Source organism: Triplophysa dalaica, chromosome 17, assembly GCF_015846415.1.
Source record: "Triplophysa dalaica isolate WHDGS20190420 chromosome 17, ASM1584641v1, whole genome shotgun sequence".
Classification (NCBI taxonomy): domain Eukaryota; kingdom Metazoa; phylum Chordata; class Actinopteri; order Cypriniformes; family Nemacheilidae; genus Triplophysa; species Triplophysa dalaica.
Window position 1 is genome coordinate 17364760 of NC_079558.1, and position 20515 is coordinate 17385274.

Genomic DNA, 20515 nt, shown 5'->3' on the forward strand with positions numbered 1-20515 from the left:
TCCTGAAACTAATAATGCTAATTATTTAGATTAATAGCAGATTAATGCCATCACATACATCTTTAAAAACTGTTATTTAATGCGACGGCGATTGGTCCGTGATGACAATCGCTTATTAAAGTAACACGTGTCACATGACCATGCTCTTCTTCGACGTTCTTAATAATAATTTATGGATTTAATACAAAAGAACAGCAATAAACGAATAAAACACGCGCAAAATTAATCAGAACCCAAAGTCAATATTTAAAGTTAGGATTTTAAATAAATCAATTACTTTGTCCATCCAGCTACTGCTTATATTTATAAAACGAATGCTCCCTCAAGTGGCCAATTTCGCTAACCGAACAGCAGCGGCGTAGACGTCTGTGCGTCCTTGATAAACCTCCGTTCAGCATTACATCATGACCGTCTTGGAATAACGTTTTCTGCTGACAAATCGTAAGAATTTAGCTTCGAGTCTGCCGTCGTCCTACAACCGATAAATTACGATTTAAAATGATTTTGCGGATCTGGTGAATGCTGAGATCATGATGAGGTCAGTATAGAGGAGGGGTGCAGACGAGCTCGCCATCGTATCTCTTAAACAGCGATCGAAAGTGAAAGCTCCTAAATAAGTGCAGAATGACATTTTCAGGTCGCATGTTTTTGATGCATCATCTCTGAATGCGGTTGTGTGTACATTTATGGCGTAAAGGGAGGGGTCCTGTGGGATGGAGCAGAGTTTCATGCAGTCCGCTATGGCTATGGGTGCACAGTCCAAGAAAGGCTTGTCCAGGAGCGTCGCCGTGGAAAGAAAAAACCTAATCACGGTTTGCAGGTGAGTGAAGCCTGTCGTATTTGCACTGTAGCTATATTATCTTTATTTTAGATAAATAACGAGTTATATTCTTTATGAGTCCATGTATTTCCTGTTTTTTTATTTGTCCTATCGAAGAGGTAAAATGTGAATGAGGTAATAGAGGTCCCTGGTGAAAAAAACAGTATAGGTTCTAAATATAAATTAAGTTAAGATTTTGTTTTATGAAGATTTAAGTTGATGATGTGTCACTGTGTCAGATACACCTATCCGAGTGTACACACAAAGCGTTCAATGACAAAGTTCAATCGACGTCAAATTACGAGTGTAAGTACTTATTCTCATTTAATTTGATAAATGTTATAACGAGAAGACACATTTATAACAGGAAAATACACCGTGTGATTTATTTCTGTTCCCGGATGATGTCGTTTCTATGACGACAACCTTCCTCCAGCAAGGGCAGCAGAGGTGGCTGGTACCTCTGGGAATCTGTTTGCGATTATTATAGGAGATTTTCAGGTTAAATTATCTAAATTATGACGAAAATCAGCTCCATTGAAGGCTGTTAGCCAGGCCGTCTATTGTGTTGTTGTGGAGGGATGTGTTGGCTTGGCCTGCTGAAAGAGCCTGTTGTTGAATGAACAATTGATGGTGAAGTCACTGCTTTCTTGGGCATTGATGGAACCCATTGCTTCATCTGAAGCATTAAAAGAATTGGTCACAAATCAATGTGGTTTGTGTATTTTGATTTTAACCATCATGGTTGTCGTGTTCCATGTTTAACACTGTTCATACTTTACATTGGTTTGTCCTTTGGAACTGAAATTTAGTGCTTATCGTGCTCTGGAACGAGGCTTCATAACCCAGGGCTAAAAGCGGTGACATTATTCGTGGTCTTGTGTAGCTGGACTTTTGACTGTGACAAAAAATTCACAGTCAGTTCTCATTGATATGTAAGAAGTAATGAAAAGTCAGCCGGTCATAGTGTCAAATCTCACGCAGCCAGACCTTTAGACTGATGACAGAAGGGCTCCATGGCAGCTTTCCTTAGTAAAGGACCAACCAAGAGGCCCTCTGACTGACAAAGCTACCAGTCACATTTCAGCTTTCTACATACAGTCTGCAATACTGCCCAGTCACTGCAGAGCTGGCTGGCTACATTAAAGAAATGTACGATTTCAAGATTTTTTACTATTGGTCAATTTGTATAAAAATGTATAAAAATAACTACATACAGTCAGACCAAAAAGATGTTCAGCCCATTATTACAGTTTATTTGCTATAGTTTAGAAAATGGTGATTACGTATGACAAGAGCTCAGAGTTGATGTGTCAGAACAAATTCATCTTGATAATGTCTGATAACTTTGATAGAACGGTATGTAATGGATTAGGTTGAATAGCTGCCTGTTGTAAAATTTACACAATTGATTTTACACAAAAAAAGTACAATTGGATAATAATAATAGGTTAACCAATTGCAAGCAATGCTTAATCTTGTTCAGGTCAGGTCAAAGTGTCTAAATAATTGGGGTGCCGAAATTATTATACATTTTACTGGTAGTCCACTGTATGAAGACTTTTGGGGATTACAGTGCCCTCACTATTGTTGGCACCCTTGGTAAATATGAGTAAAGAAGGCGGTTAAATTAAATCTGCATTGTTTCTCGTTTTGATCTTTTATTTTAAAAACCTACAAAATTAAAGGAAAGCTATTTGAAAGGGAATTTTTTCTTCCATACATGTTTGCCACAATGCTTGGCACCCTTGTATTTAATTCACTCTGCAATTCAGATCAGGAAACTGGGATGGCTATGACAGGATTTAGATTTTGAGTTCAGTTACCCTTTTTTGTTGATTTTTGTTTTGAACCAATTTGCTGATGGAAATTCTTACCACTTCCCATTATAATATTTCTAACAGAGCTAGTCAGGTTTTTATTTTTATATCTGTTGGTATTTGACATGATGCCATGTATCTGATCAAGATGTCCAGAACCTCTGGTATAAAAGTAGGTCGACAAAAATGAAGATCTGGTTGTACATTTAACTGTGGAGATGGGGCACTCTTTTCCCTGTGTGCCCCAAACCTATCTTGTGTTATTGCTGCCAAAAAAAAGTATGGCAGATTAATTCGGTGAAGTTTTATTTTGCCTGAGAGCAGAAGATTTGTTTCTAGAACATTGTCCCAGCTTGTGGTGATGGAGGTGCCGTTTTCCTTTATTTCTATTTAATTTTTACTGACACTAAAATTCTATTAATTTCTGCAATTCTCCTTCAGTTATCTTTGAAAAGTCTTTTTCCACTCAAAATATTCTCTTTGCTGTGCATCAATACAATATAGACATTCTCTTTCAGGCAGATTTGCAACATCTCCAGTCCATTAAAACTTCTTAATTTTTCCCCTGATGTTGGAAATGGGGATTTTTATTCTTTCAACCATTTCCTTTTAAAGTCATGACTGGACAGCATCATGTTCCTTGTCACCTTGGTGTGCTCAGAAAATTGTTCTATTATTAGGAATAAACTTGGGAGATATTTTACTCAAAGGAATTTCTAGGGGTGCCAATAATTGTGTGGCCAGGGTGTATAAGCTAAAAAGAAAATTCACAATGTAATATTCCCCCCACTTCAAATTGTTTTACTTGAATCAAATGTTGGAATTTTGTAGATTTTTTTAATAAATGATCAAAACGAGAAGCAAGTCATATTTATTTTTACAGCCTTCTTTTCTCATGTTTACTAAGTGTGCCAATAATAGTGGAGGGCACTGTATGCCTGTCAAAGTCACCAGCTCTCAAAGCCACAGAAGGGCATTCTCCACATCACCCGGTCTTTCTGTGCACTACAATTCCCATAAGCCTTTGGACTCATTAGTCAGTATTGCATTCACCTGTGTCTTGTTATCTGTTGCACCTCTGCTTATTTTAACCAGGGGAGGGTTTGGGAAAACTCTTGAGTATTTTAACCCTGAAATGAGGGAAACTCTGGGTTTTCCGTTTCAAAATGTGAGGTATGTCAAACCCAAGAAAGTGGGGTAACCCCAGCCCGTTTAAAAAGGAGAGGTAACTTTAACTCAGAGTCTGTAACCATAGTAACCTAACCAGGTCAGGAGCAGGTTTTCTTTGTTAAACCCAGAGTTTCTTTCCATCATCTCCCATTTTTAAAGTGCAAGTGGTGTTATTCATTCATTCATTCATTCATTCATTCATTCATTAATACAATAATTAATGGCACACATTTAGATCACACAGAGACCATATCAACTGTTTATGTCATATGTGCTTTTATCGAGGATTCATGAAGAGGCTGCATTAATTCATAGAGATAAACTTTGATTTATCCCTAGCGCAATAAATCAATAAATCAGTAGCGCAATTAGGATCCGAGTGGAATTTTGTCATTTCCCTGTGCATTTTTATTAAAACTTTACCATTTGTCTTTACAGTGAATTAGATATATCAAAATATATCTCATCCATCCTTACATCAATAACATCAGCCACTGTACGTCTATTACATCATAGCATAATTTTCTACGGACGATGAGAAATGACTTAATAAAGTGTATAGATAAAGTGCATGAATAAAGAAATTAATAAATCCAGACATTCATGCAGAAATGAAGTGATAAAGGTAATAAACAATTAATTTTGATGTGCAGCCATTCCAACTCAAATCTTCTCAAAGCAGACCACTTTACACGAGTCTGACGCCTAACAGGTGTTAAATACACCATGACGTCTCATTTGCGTAACTAGAGCACTAACAGCAAGTAAGACCATATGATTTTGCTATCCAACTAGTGAAGAATATCAAAAATTATATCTGGTGTCCAACAAATTTTTGGTTTGACTGTGTATTATTTTATAGATATGGTGGCTTTACAGTACATGTACTGAAATTTAAAACAATTAAAGAGAATGCCATTAGATTATTTTGTGAAACCCATTGTGAAATGTGCTTGCGTGGCAGGTTTTCTGTGAAGACACTGCTGGAGAAATACACAGCAGAACCCATCGATGACTCGTCTGAAGAGTTCATTAACTTTGCTGCCATTCTGGAGCACATCCTCAGTCATCGCTTTAAAGGTAAAGGAAGCACATTAAAATGTTCTTTATGGCCATGTCAAGAATGTTTAGGACATACTTAAGGAGATTAATGGAAATAAAGCAACACATCTGCATCTTGGCAGGTTCTGGCAGCTGGTTTGATGGCCAGCGCAGTTTCTGGGACTTTATTCGTCCTGCCTGCAGTAAAGTGCCCAACAACTGCATAAGCAGCATTGAGAACATGGAGAACATCAACTCTTCACGGGCAAAAGTGAGAATATAAATCCTCATATTATAGGAATTTTTTTACATGAGATTACCGGAATTATAAACGCAAAACTTTTGTTTTTGCCCCCATTTTTCAAGAGCTGGACTCAAAGATCTAAGACTTTTTCTATTTCCAAAATCTTTTCTGGGAAGATTATCTTGACAAAGGAGAAGTGCTCACTAAAACAGATTTAGTCAGATTTGTGAATAATATTGAGAGAAATTGGCCTTTTGTGTACAAAGAAAAATTCTTAGATCTCAAGAAAAATGGGGGCAAAAACAAAAGTTTTACGTTTAGAATTTTGGTCAGTGTATATTTGATTGGATTCATTTCTTCATGTCTGTAGGGCAGAGCATGGGTACGGGTTGCACTTATGGAGAAACGTCTATCTGAATACATTGCCACAGCTTTACGAGACAGCCGCACCACCAGGTCAGATGAGAAGAAATACAACTCAATATTAAACAGCTCAATAAATAAGATCTCACCACCAAAATGCTTTTCCATTTATAAAGTCCTCCCCATGAGTCTGTCAATACCATGCCATTTCCATTTTAAATGGACCATTTTCAGACAAAAGGGCAGATCTATAAATAGATGTGTGTGCTTGTCTGAAGGAGGTTCTATGATGAAGGTGCCATCATGCTGCGAGAGGAGGCCACTGTATTGACTGGGATGCTCATTGGACTGGGAGCCATTGACTTCAGGTAATAGGACAGATAACTGAAAGGATCATCAGCTATCTTTATTAAGAGACTTATTGACTAGATGGACAAATAGTGTGGACAAATGAGGGGTGAATTTATTTTTCTCAACTTTCTCAAATTTATGTTGGAATATAGTATATATTCTTATTTGTGTATTCGTTGTCAGTTTTTGTTTGAAAGGGGAAGCCCTGGATGGGAAGTCTGAAGCTGTTATTGACTACACTCCTTATCTGAAATTCACACAAAGGTAAAAAAATATGTTCTATAACCTACTTTCACAAATGACATCATATTACTGTTCATACAGTACAGTATGAAGATGTTTTGAGAGAACATCAATATTCTCTGTTTCTGAAACGGATGTACTTAAAATTCAAAACATTTTCAGTATTTGTTGTACTTTACCGGCAGTTTAGCATCATGGCTCAATAGCACACAAGCATGCACAGTTTTTTGTGACCATTCTGGCTGATTGATCAGTCGGTCACTAATTCTGATATTGTGGTGCGTTATGTGTGCTTCAGTTATGATTATCTCAGTGATGATGAGGATTGTCAGAGTGTGGACAGCAGTAACAGTGACGACAGCATTGAGCATCCGTACATCCCTCTGGTCACCGATGAGGAGAGCTGGAGAAACAAGTGCCGCAGGATGGAGCAGAGGTTCAAGATCGTGAATGCACAAAAGGTAGCCTTTTATAGACACCGATGTTAAAACTATTTTGATACTTTAATTTGTAAAGCTCTTACAAACCAATTGTAATTTAAAGTACGTTCTTAGTACAATGTAAGAACATTGTTAGTTAAGCTACAGTTTAGAATGTAAGTAATTGGCTACATTGCAAACTTTAAATAAATATATAGTTTATGACTTTGCTGAAAACATCACTATTATTTTGCATACTGGTTAAATGAAATTTCTGATTTCACATATTATATTATATTATATAGCTATATTATATTTATAGCTTTATTATAGCTATAGAAATAGCTATAAAGGGGATTCACGAGTAACTGTAAAGGGCTGTTCACATTATAACGATTACTATAACAATTACTGTTACTATAACTATATTTACATTCACATCAGTGGATGATTACAATATCGTTATGTTTATTTTAAGCCTGCGTGATACAGTGTTACCAGTCACTAAAAATGAATGTAGATGACCTGCTGCTGATGCTTTCGTTGATCCAAAATATGACAGCAAAGGCTGGATGCTCTCTCTGAGGGCCAAAGGTGTGCTCAAGTCTGGGATTTAAAGCATATATCTTGCCAGCTTGCTTAGACACATAAGCGTTACATATCAATCAATCAATGTTTATTTATATAGCACGTTTAAAAACCACCGAGGCGGAGCAAAGTGCTTTACAAGCAGGTAAAATGACTAAAGCAAGAGTATTACAGTGCATTTAGCAACAACATAAAAAAAAAAAAAAAATTATGAACATTAAAAGCAAGAGAAAATAAGTGTGTATTGAGTCTGGTTTTAAAAATGGAGTTAGACGGCGCACTAATAACATGCAATTGAAGGCTATTCCAGAGTTTCGGGTCCAATAGTGGCAAAGAAACGATCACCTTGATTTTTATTTCTTGATCTGAGTCACTATTGCTTTGTTAGAGATTGCTTGATGTGCCCTGAGCACTATTCGCACAGGATTAGTTTTACCTGGGGACCTCTAGTCATTTGTAATACTTGCAGAGGTTGTTTGTGATCTTAATCCCGTGCAAATCAGCCATGTCTGTAATTTGTTAAGTATAAATTCCCCCACAAATGACCTACCATATTTTGACGAACATCGAGGTGCTGTGATAATATTAGGCCAGTGCGAATCTGCATCTCTGGGATTTTACGGGCTCATATATCATTTTTCAAGGTTTTATCCACCGTTTGCAAATAATGTAGGCTGTTTTGTAAGTTACCGGAAGACTCCCGTTTGTTTATTTATCATGGAAACTCTTGTTAGTTTTGAGTTTCGCGATTGTGGTGATCTTCTGTACGGATCGCAATCACGGGTCTCAAATGCTGACAGGTACGGTCATATATCATTAAACACCATACAACTATAGGCTATACAAACTATAAGCAAAGCCTTGCCATCATATCCGGGAAATAATTCAGTAAATTTGAGTAAAATCACATCTTCATTTATCCCGTGCGAATGCGCCACATGAAATACAGATGTCGGGAGGTAATTTATAAATCATATGAGGTCTCCAGATGATACTAATTCTGTGCAAATAGGGCGAATGTGTAACCTAACGTTATGTCTCTTACCAAATTCACAGAAAGCTCAAACTAAGTTTACTACGCTAACTGCTATCAAATCATAACAGTGGCCGTTTACTTCCAAGTCTTCATGGCATAACGCCCATTCAAACTGATCGTTTGTGAAACGGGCCTCAAAACCCGGGTAGATAATAGCCCATTACTTATTGATTTTGATGTTTTTTTATTTAAAAACCACACGGACATCATAAGTAGACCTCAAACAACAGTATAAAACAATAATCAAGGTTCATCACACCTTTAAGAGCTTTATACACAAACAAGATTTTAAAATCAATCCTGTATTTGATAGGAAGCCAGTGCAGTGAGCGTAAGATGGGTGTGACATGATCGTGCATGGGCTTCCCTGTAAGACGTTGGGCAGCAGCATTCTGTACCATCTGAAGACATGAGATAGAGGATTGAGAGACACCAACATAAAGTGAGTTGCAATAATCCCGGCGAGATGACATAAATGCATGAATGGCCATTTCAATTTGTTCTTAGATAAAAAGGGCTTAACTTTGACAAGAAGTCGAATATGATAAAAACTAGATTTAACAACAGCATTAATCTGTTTTTGTCTAGTAAAAAGCCCATGTTTCTGGCACATTGGGTTTGGTATGGAGAAAGGGAGTCAAAATTGAAGTTAGGATCAATTTTGGACCAAAAAGGACAATCTCAGTTTTATTTTCATCAAGATTAAAAAAATTACCTGTCAACCATAGCTTTACCTCATCTAAGCACGCCAACAATGGTTGTAAGACATTTTTTATCATAATGCAGAAATGGGAGGTATATTTGTGTGTCATCGGCATATCAGTAAAAAGGATACTCCATATTTGTCAAAGATAGAGGCAATAGGAAGCATATACAAAGAAAACAGCACCGGGCCGAGAATTGATCCTTGAGGAACACCACTGCCAAGAGAAATGTTAGAAGAGATCCGATGTCCTAAGCTAACATTAAACTACCTATTAGAGAGATAAAATCGAAACCATTATAAAGCTGTGCCACGAAAGCCCACACACAGCTCCAGACCAGATAATAGAACGTCATGATCAACCAAATCAAAAGCAGCACTAAGATCTAAGAGGGCACGGGGCACATACTTCCCCGAATCGGTTGCACGGAAAAAAATAGTTGGAAACTCTTAAGCCGCTGAGTCGTGGTAGTGGATGTAGGGATGATGGGTCGAAGCCATCGCTGCTGAGGCTTGCAAATACTCCAACCAAGGCAACGTCCATGGGGCCTTGCTTCTCCCTGCGAATTCACACCACACTCTAGCAACAGAGCACGACAAAGACGTATGGCTGATTTAATATTATATAATACATATATAATATCCATCTGTAAACAATCCGTCTTAAAATCAGAAATAAAATCTGCGCTGCGATCACCAATAGTCAAATGTTATCCGCCAGAAACTGTCTGACGGTATGTTTTATCGTTCATCAGCTGGAAAAAGTATAAGTAAATAGATATGAAAGTGATCCCAAAGATATCATTCTCTGTATCTTTATCGTTTAAGTTTTGGTGTGAACACCGCTATTCTCCTGATTTAAGAACGATTTTTAAAACGTTCTTTTTTATAGTTGCCGTTATAATGTGAGCAGCCCATTATGCTAGTAAAAATCACACCATCACTACTTTTTGTTAAATATTCCTCAAACTTTCTACACATACTTATGACAACATAAGATGGGCAATTAAATGAATGTTTCATGTGTGGGGTAAAATGTATTGGTTCCGTGTTCAAGGGGTATCTTGAGGAGTTGGTGAGGCTGCGGGAGTCTCAGCTCAAGAACATGGAGACAGAGAATAAAAGATTAACAGCCGGACTAGATGAACTTCAGCTACAGAGCCAGAAAGAGAAGAGAGAGCTGGAGAACATTGTGCTGGAACTGCAGGAACAACTGTGAGACAAACATACATTGCACGGAATTGAAGTGAAACATTTCACTGGCTTTGTTTTGTATTGCTCGGTTTTAGTTTTTCAATCGCATCACTCTTCTCTGTTTCATGTTTCCAAAAAACATTTTTTGTGAAAATTTCGAGAAACTGTGATGCACACACATGTTGGATTATTGATTCACAAAGTTTGTACTTTTAAATCTATCACAGGACAAGTTTGATTCCAGGTGAACCACATCCACTATCTAAGGATTTGTCGATCCCTCTTGTAAACCAATGGCCATCACTCCAAAACTACAACAACCAGGAGGACAGGAAACTCTACCAAGGGTGATGCATACAATTTATATAAATACATACCAAGAATTTTTGCAAACTACGTGTTGCTTAAGATGCCATATTGTGTTTTTCTTTTGTGGCATTTAGGGGCAGTTTTCCCAGTCCAGAGCCACATATCAGTCTCACTTCAGATTCTCAGATTGAGGGGGTAGAAGGTAAACGGAATGGACAAGCCTGGTGTATGGCAGGTACACATTTAAAAAAAAGATTTATGTCACCAAGCTTTAAATGAAGTTCATAACCATGCAGGAAAATACAGCTACATAGAGTTAGTTCACCTTAAAAGTTTTCAAACACATTTTGTTATCATACACTCATGTACAAGATCTGACTTTCTTCATGAGAATATGAGCGATATGCAATGAAAGAATATACTCAAGTGATCAGTGGGTAATCATCTCCAAAAGAAATGAGCCCCATAAATATAGTCCATATAAAAAGAATTCCCTGTACTGTAGACACATCTTTTTATATATGTGCATGCACTCGATTGATTTATTGATTTTATTTTCCTTTCAGAAAAAGACTACACACCCTCCATGTTAGGTCTGTGCGGTTCACTGGCATCTTTACCCAGCTGCAAGTCTCTGCCCAGCCTGAGGTCTACAGAGTGCCTGGTGAACATCAGCTCTGAGCCCAGTCCTTCTCTAACCCCCAGCTAGGGGTGACCCTATGAGACCAATATCACAAGCAGAGAGCTTGTAGGCCAAGACATTCAGAGATAACTTTAGCCTGTGCACCATCTTAATATTTTATTGTAGCATCTTGTACCGCTCTGTTCCTAGATACAGGAAAACGTTGTGTCTAAACATTGATGCTTTCCCACAGGTCACTCTTAACTATGAATTATCCCCTCTCTTTCTAAATAAACATTACAGCATCGTCACGGTTTTTAAATCTATCTTTGAATGTCTGTGCTGTTCTGTCTGCGATGATTCTACCAGTGAAGGCACTGTAGACTATGCACTGACTGACCTGAGGTCTGCTTAAGTTAACATTATGACTGTATGTTCATGTCTCAAAGCCCAACAAAGCTTCATTTGTTATGTTACCCTTTAAAATCTCCTATGGGAATGCACATTTATACAGAATCATGAAGACATTAACACAGTAAAACAATTGACTGACAGAATTTTCATTTTTGGGTGGTGTATCCCTTAAAAATGCCTATTCTCTGCCAAAAACATACAAGAACCGGTAACAGTAACATGTTATGACCTTAACAGTTTACTGTACAGTTACAGTTGTCATTAAACAAATAGAAAAGCTGCTTTATTTCTCATTTTTTTACTTATCCTAAGGAATGGGATTAATCTGGACATGATGGCAGTATACTATTGCTAAAATGAAGACATTGGCTAGTGTTGACAGCTCCACACTATATAATCTTTATGACACTGTTTAAAAGGTTATAATCTAATGGGTCAGAATATATAACTTCTTCCATAAGGTTGTTGTTGATCACTGCTATAATGGTCATGTCAGCAGCTGAAACGCCACTGAGTTTTATTGTATCTTTATTACATAAACACATATCCATTGTCAATAATTGAATGGGCTTTTGTTTGGGAATGTGTGTGTGTTGTGTTAGATTTTAATTAGGATTTAGATTTAACTTGTAGCACATTATTTCATTTAAAAGCTACTGGAATATATGTTGTTTGTGACCTAAAATCGCAATAAAACTGCCCTTTTGTCCTATTTTTTTGTTAGAGTCATAATTTTTTATTAGTTTTTTTTCATGTCCATCATTTTTGAACCCCAGTCACATTAGACAGGGAACCTCTAAATGTATGTTCTTACGTTTAAAAAAGCTACTTAAGCATAGGGCCTATACTTGTAAGGTGGTCACAGAGCAACCACAGAAATCTTTAAAGTTCTAATTAAAGTCACAACTGAAACGCTGGGATTCAAAACTATGCCCCCAAAGAGAATGACACTAAATTCAACACTTTACACCCTTTAGCAAGGCTATTCCCTTGCAGTCCTTCAAGCATGTCCGAAGCAACTTGTTAGGAAGGCTCATCCACGCTACCTCAAAAAGGCATTGGCAGCCTCATTTTACTTTTTTGGATGGAGAGAAAACCCTTTTTAGTCAAGCGATATTCCATCCCTTGAGATCTGTTTTTTGAGAGAAGTTCTTTCATCAGACCTGACTCAACTAATCAGGCATGAGGGCTTTGTTTTAAAAAATGCAAGCATGGAGATTTAAAGGAGACTCAAATTCTCTACAGAAATCATTGGAGTGTCGGGAAGCTGGAACCATGGCCTGTTTAAAGCCACACCTTTCTGCATTTGGATTCAAACACACACCTCGAAGGAAAATCCTGCACATAAATCTAGAACTTTTAGAGCATCAGGATTCTGGAACCATGGTATATTTAAAATCCCACTTTAAAATCACGGCAACGGCATTTGTGTTTATCTTGCATCATCCCAAAAGTGCAAGGTGCATGATAAAAAACAGTAGGCTATGCGGGTCAATATACCATGTTTTTTCCATACATTTTGTGCTATTATATGCAGCAGCACTAATGGAAGCAGAGCATTCTACTCCTTACAAACTTAATATTTTATACCATATTACCACTTATTTGCTGCTCGGACGGACATCACTATGTGCGAATACACTACATGATGATTTACCTCAGATTTGAGGGAGAGTAAGCAAGGCGATGATCTTTAACGTGTTTTTTTTTAAGTAAAAACAAATGACATTGACTTAAACATATCTACAGGTTACTTTGCTTCCTGAACATGTGTACACCTGAGTCCTGCAGGTAGTCTCCAGTTTATTCCTCATCAAGCACGACTGAACCAGCTAATTCAGCTTCAGAGTATGAAACATATGTAGTATGTTTTTCAATGCCAGTTATACATATATCGGGCATAAATATGACAACGTATAAAAGAGACATGAACATCTGGCTGATTTAAAATTGCCATGATCCCTATAAACTCCTCTCGACCCCTTGGGCGCCCCCTGTCTTCAGCACGAAGCAGCTGCACCTGTTCTTCACCGCATCCCTTCACACTGTCCTCCGGCATCTTACAACACCCGTCACATCGCTGTTTAATCGTGTTTATCATGCTGGGAACCGTATTAAAACAACTGAAAAGCCACCCGGCTGTAAGTATTTCAGGTTTATTACTGGTGATGCTATTGCGGGCTAGATTCGTCTCTCAATTCATGTGTCGGAATCTTTTCGACCGGTAGCAGTAGGTCGAAGGGGTATATTTCCATATGGATGCTGTGAAGATTGGGAATAGGAATGGTCATGGGATGTCAATTGGATATTCTGTGCATTTTAAGGCAAAATCAGAATGTGGCATTTTTTTCTGTATAAACATTATCGTTTTCTGACAGTGCTAGAGTAGACTATAGAGGTTATGTAGGATGTAGTACGGGATGAACAGCCCTTTCAAGGACATCAGAATGTATAAGATACGTCAATGTTTAAGGTAGCACAGGCAGCATCAATACTGCTCCTCATTGGTGGGCAGTCATGCTGGTTTGCAGTTTCAAATTTAAAGGTAATAAATGATATTTAAAGGTAGTTCAGCCCGAAATGAACATTCTGTCATCATTGACTCACCTTCGAGTTGTTCCAAATCTATATACATTTCTTTTCCTGATGAATACAGAGAAAGATATTTTGAAGAATGCTGATAACCAAATAGATCTAGCTCCCCATTAAGTGCAAATGCTAAAGCAATGGTAGTCAAAAGAGCCCATGAACTGTTTGCTGCCCTACAATCTTCTAAATGTATTCAACAGACCAAAAAAAAAGTAATTTTTCCTACAATGGAAGTCAAAGGGGGAGTGGGCGAGATCTTGGTTATAAGCATGCTTCCAAAACCTTTTCTGTGTTCATCAGAACAAACAAACATATACAGATTTGGAACACCTTGAATGATGACATGACACCCTTTGGGTGTGGTACCACTTTAACCCGTCTAATATATATCCTTTTTTTTCTGAAGTTGATTCCTTTGTTTGTGTTCATTGGTGGTGGAGCGGGCATGTCTGTGCTTTACCTGTGCCGTCTCGCTTTAAAGAATCCTGACTGCTCGTAAGTCATTTCATTTCCTTTAATACCTCATCACATCAGTCTGAAAGTTTAATAATGTGTGTATGGAGTGTTGACACACAAATCTGTCACAGATGGGATCGCAAGAACAACCCAGAGCCTTGGAACAAACTGGGGCCAAATGACCAGTATAAGGTAAAAAAGACCTTATTATTTGACCTATTTCGCAGTCTACTGTTTGTAAATGAGGTAGACAAGAACATAGCAAATAAATGTCAAATAAACGCTTTAAAATGGAAAATGGTCTGATTAACCTCATTTTCACCTCCCACAGCTCTTCACTGTCAACATGGACTACTCTAAACTGGAGAAGGACCGACCCGACTTTTAAACAAAGCCTCTGTTAAACAATGTGTTTTCTTTACTAAAGGTTTATTCAGTACATCAGACAGACTTCAGAAATGTCTGAAACATCTGAATCTCCATTTTCACAGATGGCTCCTTTGAAAACACATACAGCTACAAAGATATACAAATATTATTTATAGTATATAGAAATATTATTTTTAACACTATTTACACATCTCAAAGAAAATGACCCCTTCATGAATGTCTGTACAAATCTTCCTGTTATCTGAATAAAGAAAATAGCAGCAATAATATGAGTCAGGCGTTGACTTGTGCACTTTGTGAAAATCAGTTTGACGTTCATACCAGCAGAGTGAGGACTCAGAAAGAAAAGTCTCGTTCAAGACTTTCAAGGTTAGATTAAGAGATAGGGTTCGGTCGAGACACTTAGTTCAAATGGTTCATTTTTCCATTTGAAATAAATTATCCGAGATGAAAATTAGTATAAATGACTCATTTGTGAGTGTTACTGTATGAATCACTCAAATAATCAAATTCCGGTGTTAGATAATGAAACCTGTAAATTTTAACATTAGTGACTATGCATGATACACAATGAATTATTAATTAATGCAGTTTTGTAAGATGCATGAAGAGGAAATAACCATGCAGGCTATTAGCCTACACTACACTTCTAGTTGTCTGTTAAATTTAAGATATTTCAATGTAAAAAGTCACACATTGTTACACTAAGCCTAAGGTAATGTGGAAATAATAAACACGATTACATATTTTATAAAAGCGGCTTGCTTTACATATTCTTTATTTTAAAAGGATTTGTGATGTGAAATGTAACTGCTTAGTCTTCAGTGGTACACCAGATGGCGCCATTTGGTTAAATTGCTTCCACGCTCACTGCTTTTAAATACAGTTTCATGTCAATGTACAGATAGGGTAAAGACATGATTGAGAACTTACATCATCTTATTATTCTTAGATTTCTTTTTTGTGAGCAGAACTATAACTATTGATAATCTACTAGAATTTCCATCTTTAATGACGTAAGATTTTGTGAGATGTAGGCCTATCCACCCCAACAGGTGTCAATATGCAGTACAATACCAACATCACATTAGTCAGGACGCCATTCATTCCAAATGGCTAAGCATATTAAACAATATGTATACATTTAATACAACGCACAAACATCTGCAAAGCTCCCTACAAAACACATTTGGCAAATTAAAAGGACTAATTGAGTGGTCAGGTCATCCTGAAACATGGACATCATCATTTTCAAAATTTGTATATATATTAATAATGTACACGTAAAAAGAACTTCTGACCTTTTGTTTAAAATTTTATAATAAAACGGTTATATTTTGTCCTGCATCAGGCAGGTGGTGACACTTAATCTTTTCTGGGCTAAAATGTCGGCAGATGTCAGGACATATTTTTTAACTCTTTGCCGTGTTTTTGCTTCCAGCAAGTTCATCTATCAGGCTAAAGAAATGAACAAACAATGTTTACAATACAAAGTTGTATTTCCTTCCGAATCGTACGGTGTGTGATTACATGCGTCTAACATGGGAGAGACTGCTTGAAAGGGTCTTGCGGTGTTACTTACTCTATAGAGTTTCTCTCCATTGTTCAAAGTATAAAGAGAACATAAAAGAGCCCCCCAAACATTCTTCTCTTTGAGATGAGTGATGTCTTACTGTAGGCTTTCCTGTTAAATAGATGCAAACATGACAAAATGGTTTAGACTAAATCCCAGCCATAAAAACATACATTATGCTCAAAACAGATCTGTTACCCAGGTCTCTGTAACTTTTAAAGGTTGGGAGGTTTCTGTGAACAGTTCACAGAGTGAGTTTAAATATGTCATAAGTTAGTGACAGAAACAGTTTTTCCATTCTGTCTTTCTTTCTTTTTGACAAGCTGACCTGGCGGATATTTTCCCACACTCGATTCTCCGGTTGTCACATAGGAAGTCTGGCTTGTTTGGATAAAGGGCCAATTTTCATCAGTGGTTAAGCCCTTAAGACTTCATTACGCCTCAGATTTTGCAAAGACCTCCTATGGGGAGCAAGTCAATGAGGTGACAATAAAACTACGAAACTAATGCTCGCTGGGGAAGACGTGAAGTGATTAAAGGGTGTAGAGGTTAAGATCAGGTCTGCTGCTCTTTGCTGATGTAGTAAGGAATGAATTGTTTATGTATAGAGTTCAGTTCACAGAGCATGATGTGATGTGTAAAATATACATTCCCATAAGGGTTGCTCTTAGCTGTGAATAGGGTCGAATCACCTTTGTAAAACCTGTTAAAACCACAACAGTGTAATCATGCAGTTACACATTCATTTTGCAAACACAAAGTCAGCTTTACTAATGGTATTATAAATCTACGGTATGAATATGACTTCATTCAATATGTTAAGTATTATTATAAAAAACACAGAGTTCTTTTTTTTTGGTAGATGCGGGGACTGTTTGAGAAACTTGTTGGGCAATCATTATCTTTTTGATTTTGGTCACAGAAATGAGACACTGTACCTTTAAATAATATGGCTCATCTTGTCCAGCCTCCAGGCAGTTGGGTGTATGCGATGTTCTTTTTAAAATAATCCAGCTGGCTATGGAACTGATGCGGAGAATGAAAAACATTAATCACACAGGCTGTCATTTTAGTTTTTCATGTCTAAAGGTTTCTGTGATGGATGTGCAATGTTTGCACACTACAGTTCTCTTTCTTTCAGAAGTGGAAATCGGTGATAAATGGTTACATTTTATGTTGCATGGTAGACTATGCCAAATGTTCTCCAAATGTGCTTGTATTATTTACTGCGTAAGCAAATGAACTTCCGATGCCTTATTGCATGAGTTTATTGAGTGTACTTGTCTTTAAAGAGATAGGTCTGGAAATATTGAATAAAATACATATTAAATCGTTAACATTTCTACATAAGTCTGCAAGTGTTCATCTACTGTATGTGTACTCGGTCATAGGAGGACACAGCATGTGTCAGATGGATTCACTGTTGCCCCATGCTGTTACTCTCTCTGTACAGTTACACGGACGAGTAAAACATTCAAAGGGACGAGGAGAACATGAAGAGGTCACCTGATGAACACAGAGACATGGATTATGACATCACACCTTTACTGTCTGACCCCTGATTCGTTCTGTCTGCTCAAATGATATATCATCACATGTGTCCTCACTGCTAAACTTACATTCTTAAACGCTTGCACATGCCCACACTTACACAAACAGTTCCTGAATTATCACTTTCAAACGTTCAAAATAACATCGAACCCTTTCAGGATTTGACATCTTTTGTACATTTTAATTTCTTAGGGAGAATGGACATGCAAGACTGTCTATAAGTAAGCAATGGACATATTTGAGCATTTCATTTTGAAGGGGCAAGGAGGTTCATGTCTTTGATAAAAGATTATTAGGGCGCATGAAATTATAAAAACAATAAAGTGCAGAAGAGATCTTTAACCCAAACGCCATTTTAAAACACTTTGTTGGATGTGTTTATAGTATTATGAATGTAAATAATATGTCTCTACTGGTCGTGGTGAGAGTATATCTATACACGTGGCTGGAGAGATGTTGATAAGTAATGTAGCACAAACCCACGGTGCCGTGTCCTCGACCATTTGGTCCCAAAGAAACATTATCTTCATCAAAGATCCCTCCAAACTTTCACTGGATGAGATGTTCACGAGGTTTGTCTTTTTCTAATTAAATGTTAAACGCAATACTCCTGAGAACAGGCTGATGGTCGACACCAAAAGCTCCTGTATTAAACTTTCAATAGGAGGAAAGTAAATTACTGTAGTGTAGCTAAACACCATGTCACAGAACAAATATACCTTTAATTACATTCTATCCATGCATCTCAATAAATGACTGTAGAAACGACTTGAACTGGTTAGAGAAACAGAAGTTGTGTGCTGTTCTTCTGACAGTAGATACTGGTACACTGTAATAAGTGATCCAAATAAGAGTCAAAAAAGAATCTGTGCTCAGATCTTCCAGATCAGTAGACTTTATGAATTTGACATTATAAGATCTGAACAGTACTTTCAATAACCATTTAGACCAATTAACGTAAACAATTTAACAATAATAAGTTTGATCAGTGATTAAATACCTTTATATTCAATAATAGGGGCGTTTTATAAGGCTTTATTATTTGAAACATAATTAGATTTAAACCCACATTAAAAAGATAGCTTAAAATAATGACAACTCAATAATAACAAATAATAGTGTTTTTAAGATAGTATTCAATAGAACATTGAGTCCTAATAATGCACTGACTTAATCAGACTTGTGAAAAAAATATGGTGAAAATAGACTTCCATGAAAGCAAGGACCAAAGTCATGTCAGAATTTCATAAGAGATGAACACCCCATATTTTTTCTTCAGAAAATGTAAATATTGTCACATCGTCAATGCTTAATATGACAACCCATTCTCAAAAAATGCACACTGTACAAAAATTACGACAGCATTTTTTTTATTGCTTTTCTTGCAAATGTACAGTATTACATAAAAATATGTTAAAATCTGTAAACAAATCTGTCGAATTTTGGTAAATCACAGTTATAAAGATGTTACACACATGGACGACAGTATATTTAGTGAACAGCCTTTTTGGTACCAATGTTTCAGCCATTTTGAAACATCTACTCTAAATTGATTAAGATTTCACTAGTGTGATTTTGTCAGTAGAAAGAGCTCATTGAGGGCTTTCATTTGATATATATATACTGTAAACAATGTCTGTAGAAACTACAGTATTACTGGCAGCAGTTTGCCAGTAGCTTTCTATAGATTTACAATTATGTAACCAATTGGCAACAGTTTGTTCAAAGATAAATGATCAGTAAACATAACCAAGTCTTTATCCCCACAGAAAAAAACTATAAAATAACAGCCTCATGCTAAGCATTCTGGGAATCAGAAATCCATTTTTAAACTTAGTCTTTGAAGCTTCTGCTAAATGGCTAAATGTAATCATGTAAATGTGGATTTCTGGTTCCCAGAATAAAACTTCTGCTAAATGACTAAATGTAAAATCTCCATTTCACCCAAAATGTCACTTAGGCCGCTCTGTGTTACACTTCTGTCTGCTCAATATTTAAGTACCTTTATATTCAATAATAAGTGGCGTTTTATAAGGCTTTATTATTAGAAACACAATTAGATTTAAATCCACATTAACTCTTTAAAGATAGCTTAAAATAATAATAACTCAATAATAACAAAAATAGTGTTTTTAGGATAGTATTCAATAGAATATTGAGTCATAATAATGCACTGACTTAATCAGACTTGTGAAAAAAATATGGTGAAAATAGACGTCTGCCCCCCTGTGTTCTCAGCCAGTTGCCCTGTGTTTTTACCCTTTGTACTCCCCTTAATATGAACCTTTTCTTCCCATGGACTTCATTCCCCATAATGCATTGCACCCCATTACACATCCTTGATTTCTCTCGCACCTGACACACATTGACAAAAATAACAGTAAAAATTCTGTAAAATTGCAGGTTTTCATAAAGTTTTTTTAAACCCAGCATTGAAATGTGTTTCCGTTCTTTCCTTCATCTCTATGCAGATTGAGCGAGGATAGGATGGAGGCAAGTTCTTCTCATCCACAGCTTTGTGTCTTTAAACAGTGTGGCTTTGATGTTGTTTCATCCCTGATAACCGATCCTGCCGCTAAACCCGACACCATTGCAGCACTCCAGCGGGAATCAGCCATG

The 20515-nt window shown here is 36.9% G+C and overlaps 2 protein-coding genes across 3 annotated transcripts; both read left to right on the forward strand.

Moving 5' to 3' along the window:
• Window positions 1–202: 202 nt before the first annotated feature.
• On the forward strand, window positions 203–12049 carry rundc3ab (RUN domain containing 3Ab). 2 transcript variants are annotated; one of them, XM_056772115.1, is made up of 12 exons: window positions 203–538; window positions 638–820; window positions 4775–4890; window positions 4995–5122; window positions 5466–5551; window positions 5737–5826; window positions 5993–6073; window positions 6351–6513; window positions 9856–10013; window positions 10220–10339; window positions 10436–10536; window positions 10868–12049. In XM_056772115.1, the coding sequence occupies exons 2-12, from the start codon at window positions 714–716 to the stop codon at window positions 11008–11010; spliced, it is 1293 nt and encodes a 430-aa protein (XP_056628093.1). In that variant the 5' UTR covers window positions 203–538; window positions 638–713; the 3' UTR covers window positions 11011–12049. The 2 variants fall into 2 exon arrangements, with proteins under 2 accessions (XP_056628093.1, XP_056628092.1); XM_056772114.1 differs by having other exon boundaries at window positions 698–820.
• Window positions 12050–13336: 1287 nt separating this feature from the next.
• ndufa4b (NDUFA4 mitochondrial complex associated b) lies at window positions 13337–15044 on the forward strand. The gene is made up of 4 exons (XM_056771755.1): window positions 13337–13478; window positions 14333–14421; window positions 14514–14574; window positions 14714–15044. Exons 1-4 carry the CDS (start codon window positions 13437–13439, stop codon window positions 14768–14770), a joined length of 249 nt encoding a protein of 82 aa, XP_056627733.1. The 5' UTR covers window positions 13337–13436; the 3' UTR covers window positions 14771–15044.
• Window positions 15045–20515: the final 5471 nt, after the last annotated feature.

Excerpts from the sequence above, each read along its gene's own strand:
- rundc3ab (XM_056772114.1), top strand. Across the intron at positions 4,891-4,994 it reads CCTCAGTCATCGCTTTAAAG|GTTCTGGCAGCTGGTTTGAT; the intron begins GTAAAGGAAGCA and ends GCATCTTGGCAG. Across the intron at positions 6,514-9,855 it reads AGATCGTGAATGCACAAAAG|GGGTATCTTGAGGAGTTGGT; the intron begins GTAGCCTTTTAT and ends TCCGTGTTCAAG.
- ndufa4b (XM_056771755.1), top strand. The coding sequence starts at position 13,437 with ATGCTGGGAACCGTATTAAAACAACTGAAAAGCCACCCGGCT. Across the intron at positions 14,422-14,513 it reads TTAAAGAATCCTGACTGCTC|ATGGGATCGCAAGAACAACC; the intron begins GTAAGTCATTTC and ends AATCTGTCACAG. Across the intron at positions 14,575-14,713 it reads GGCCAAATGACCAGTATAAG|CTCTTCACTGTCAACATGGA; the intron begins GTAAAAAAGACC and ends CACCTCCCACAG.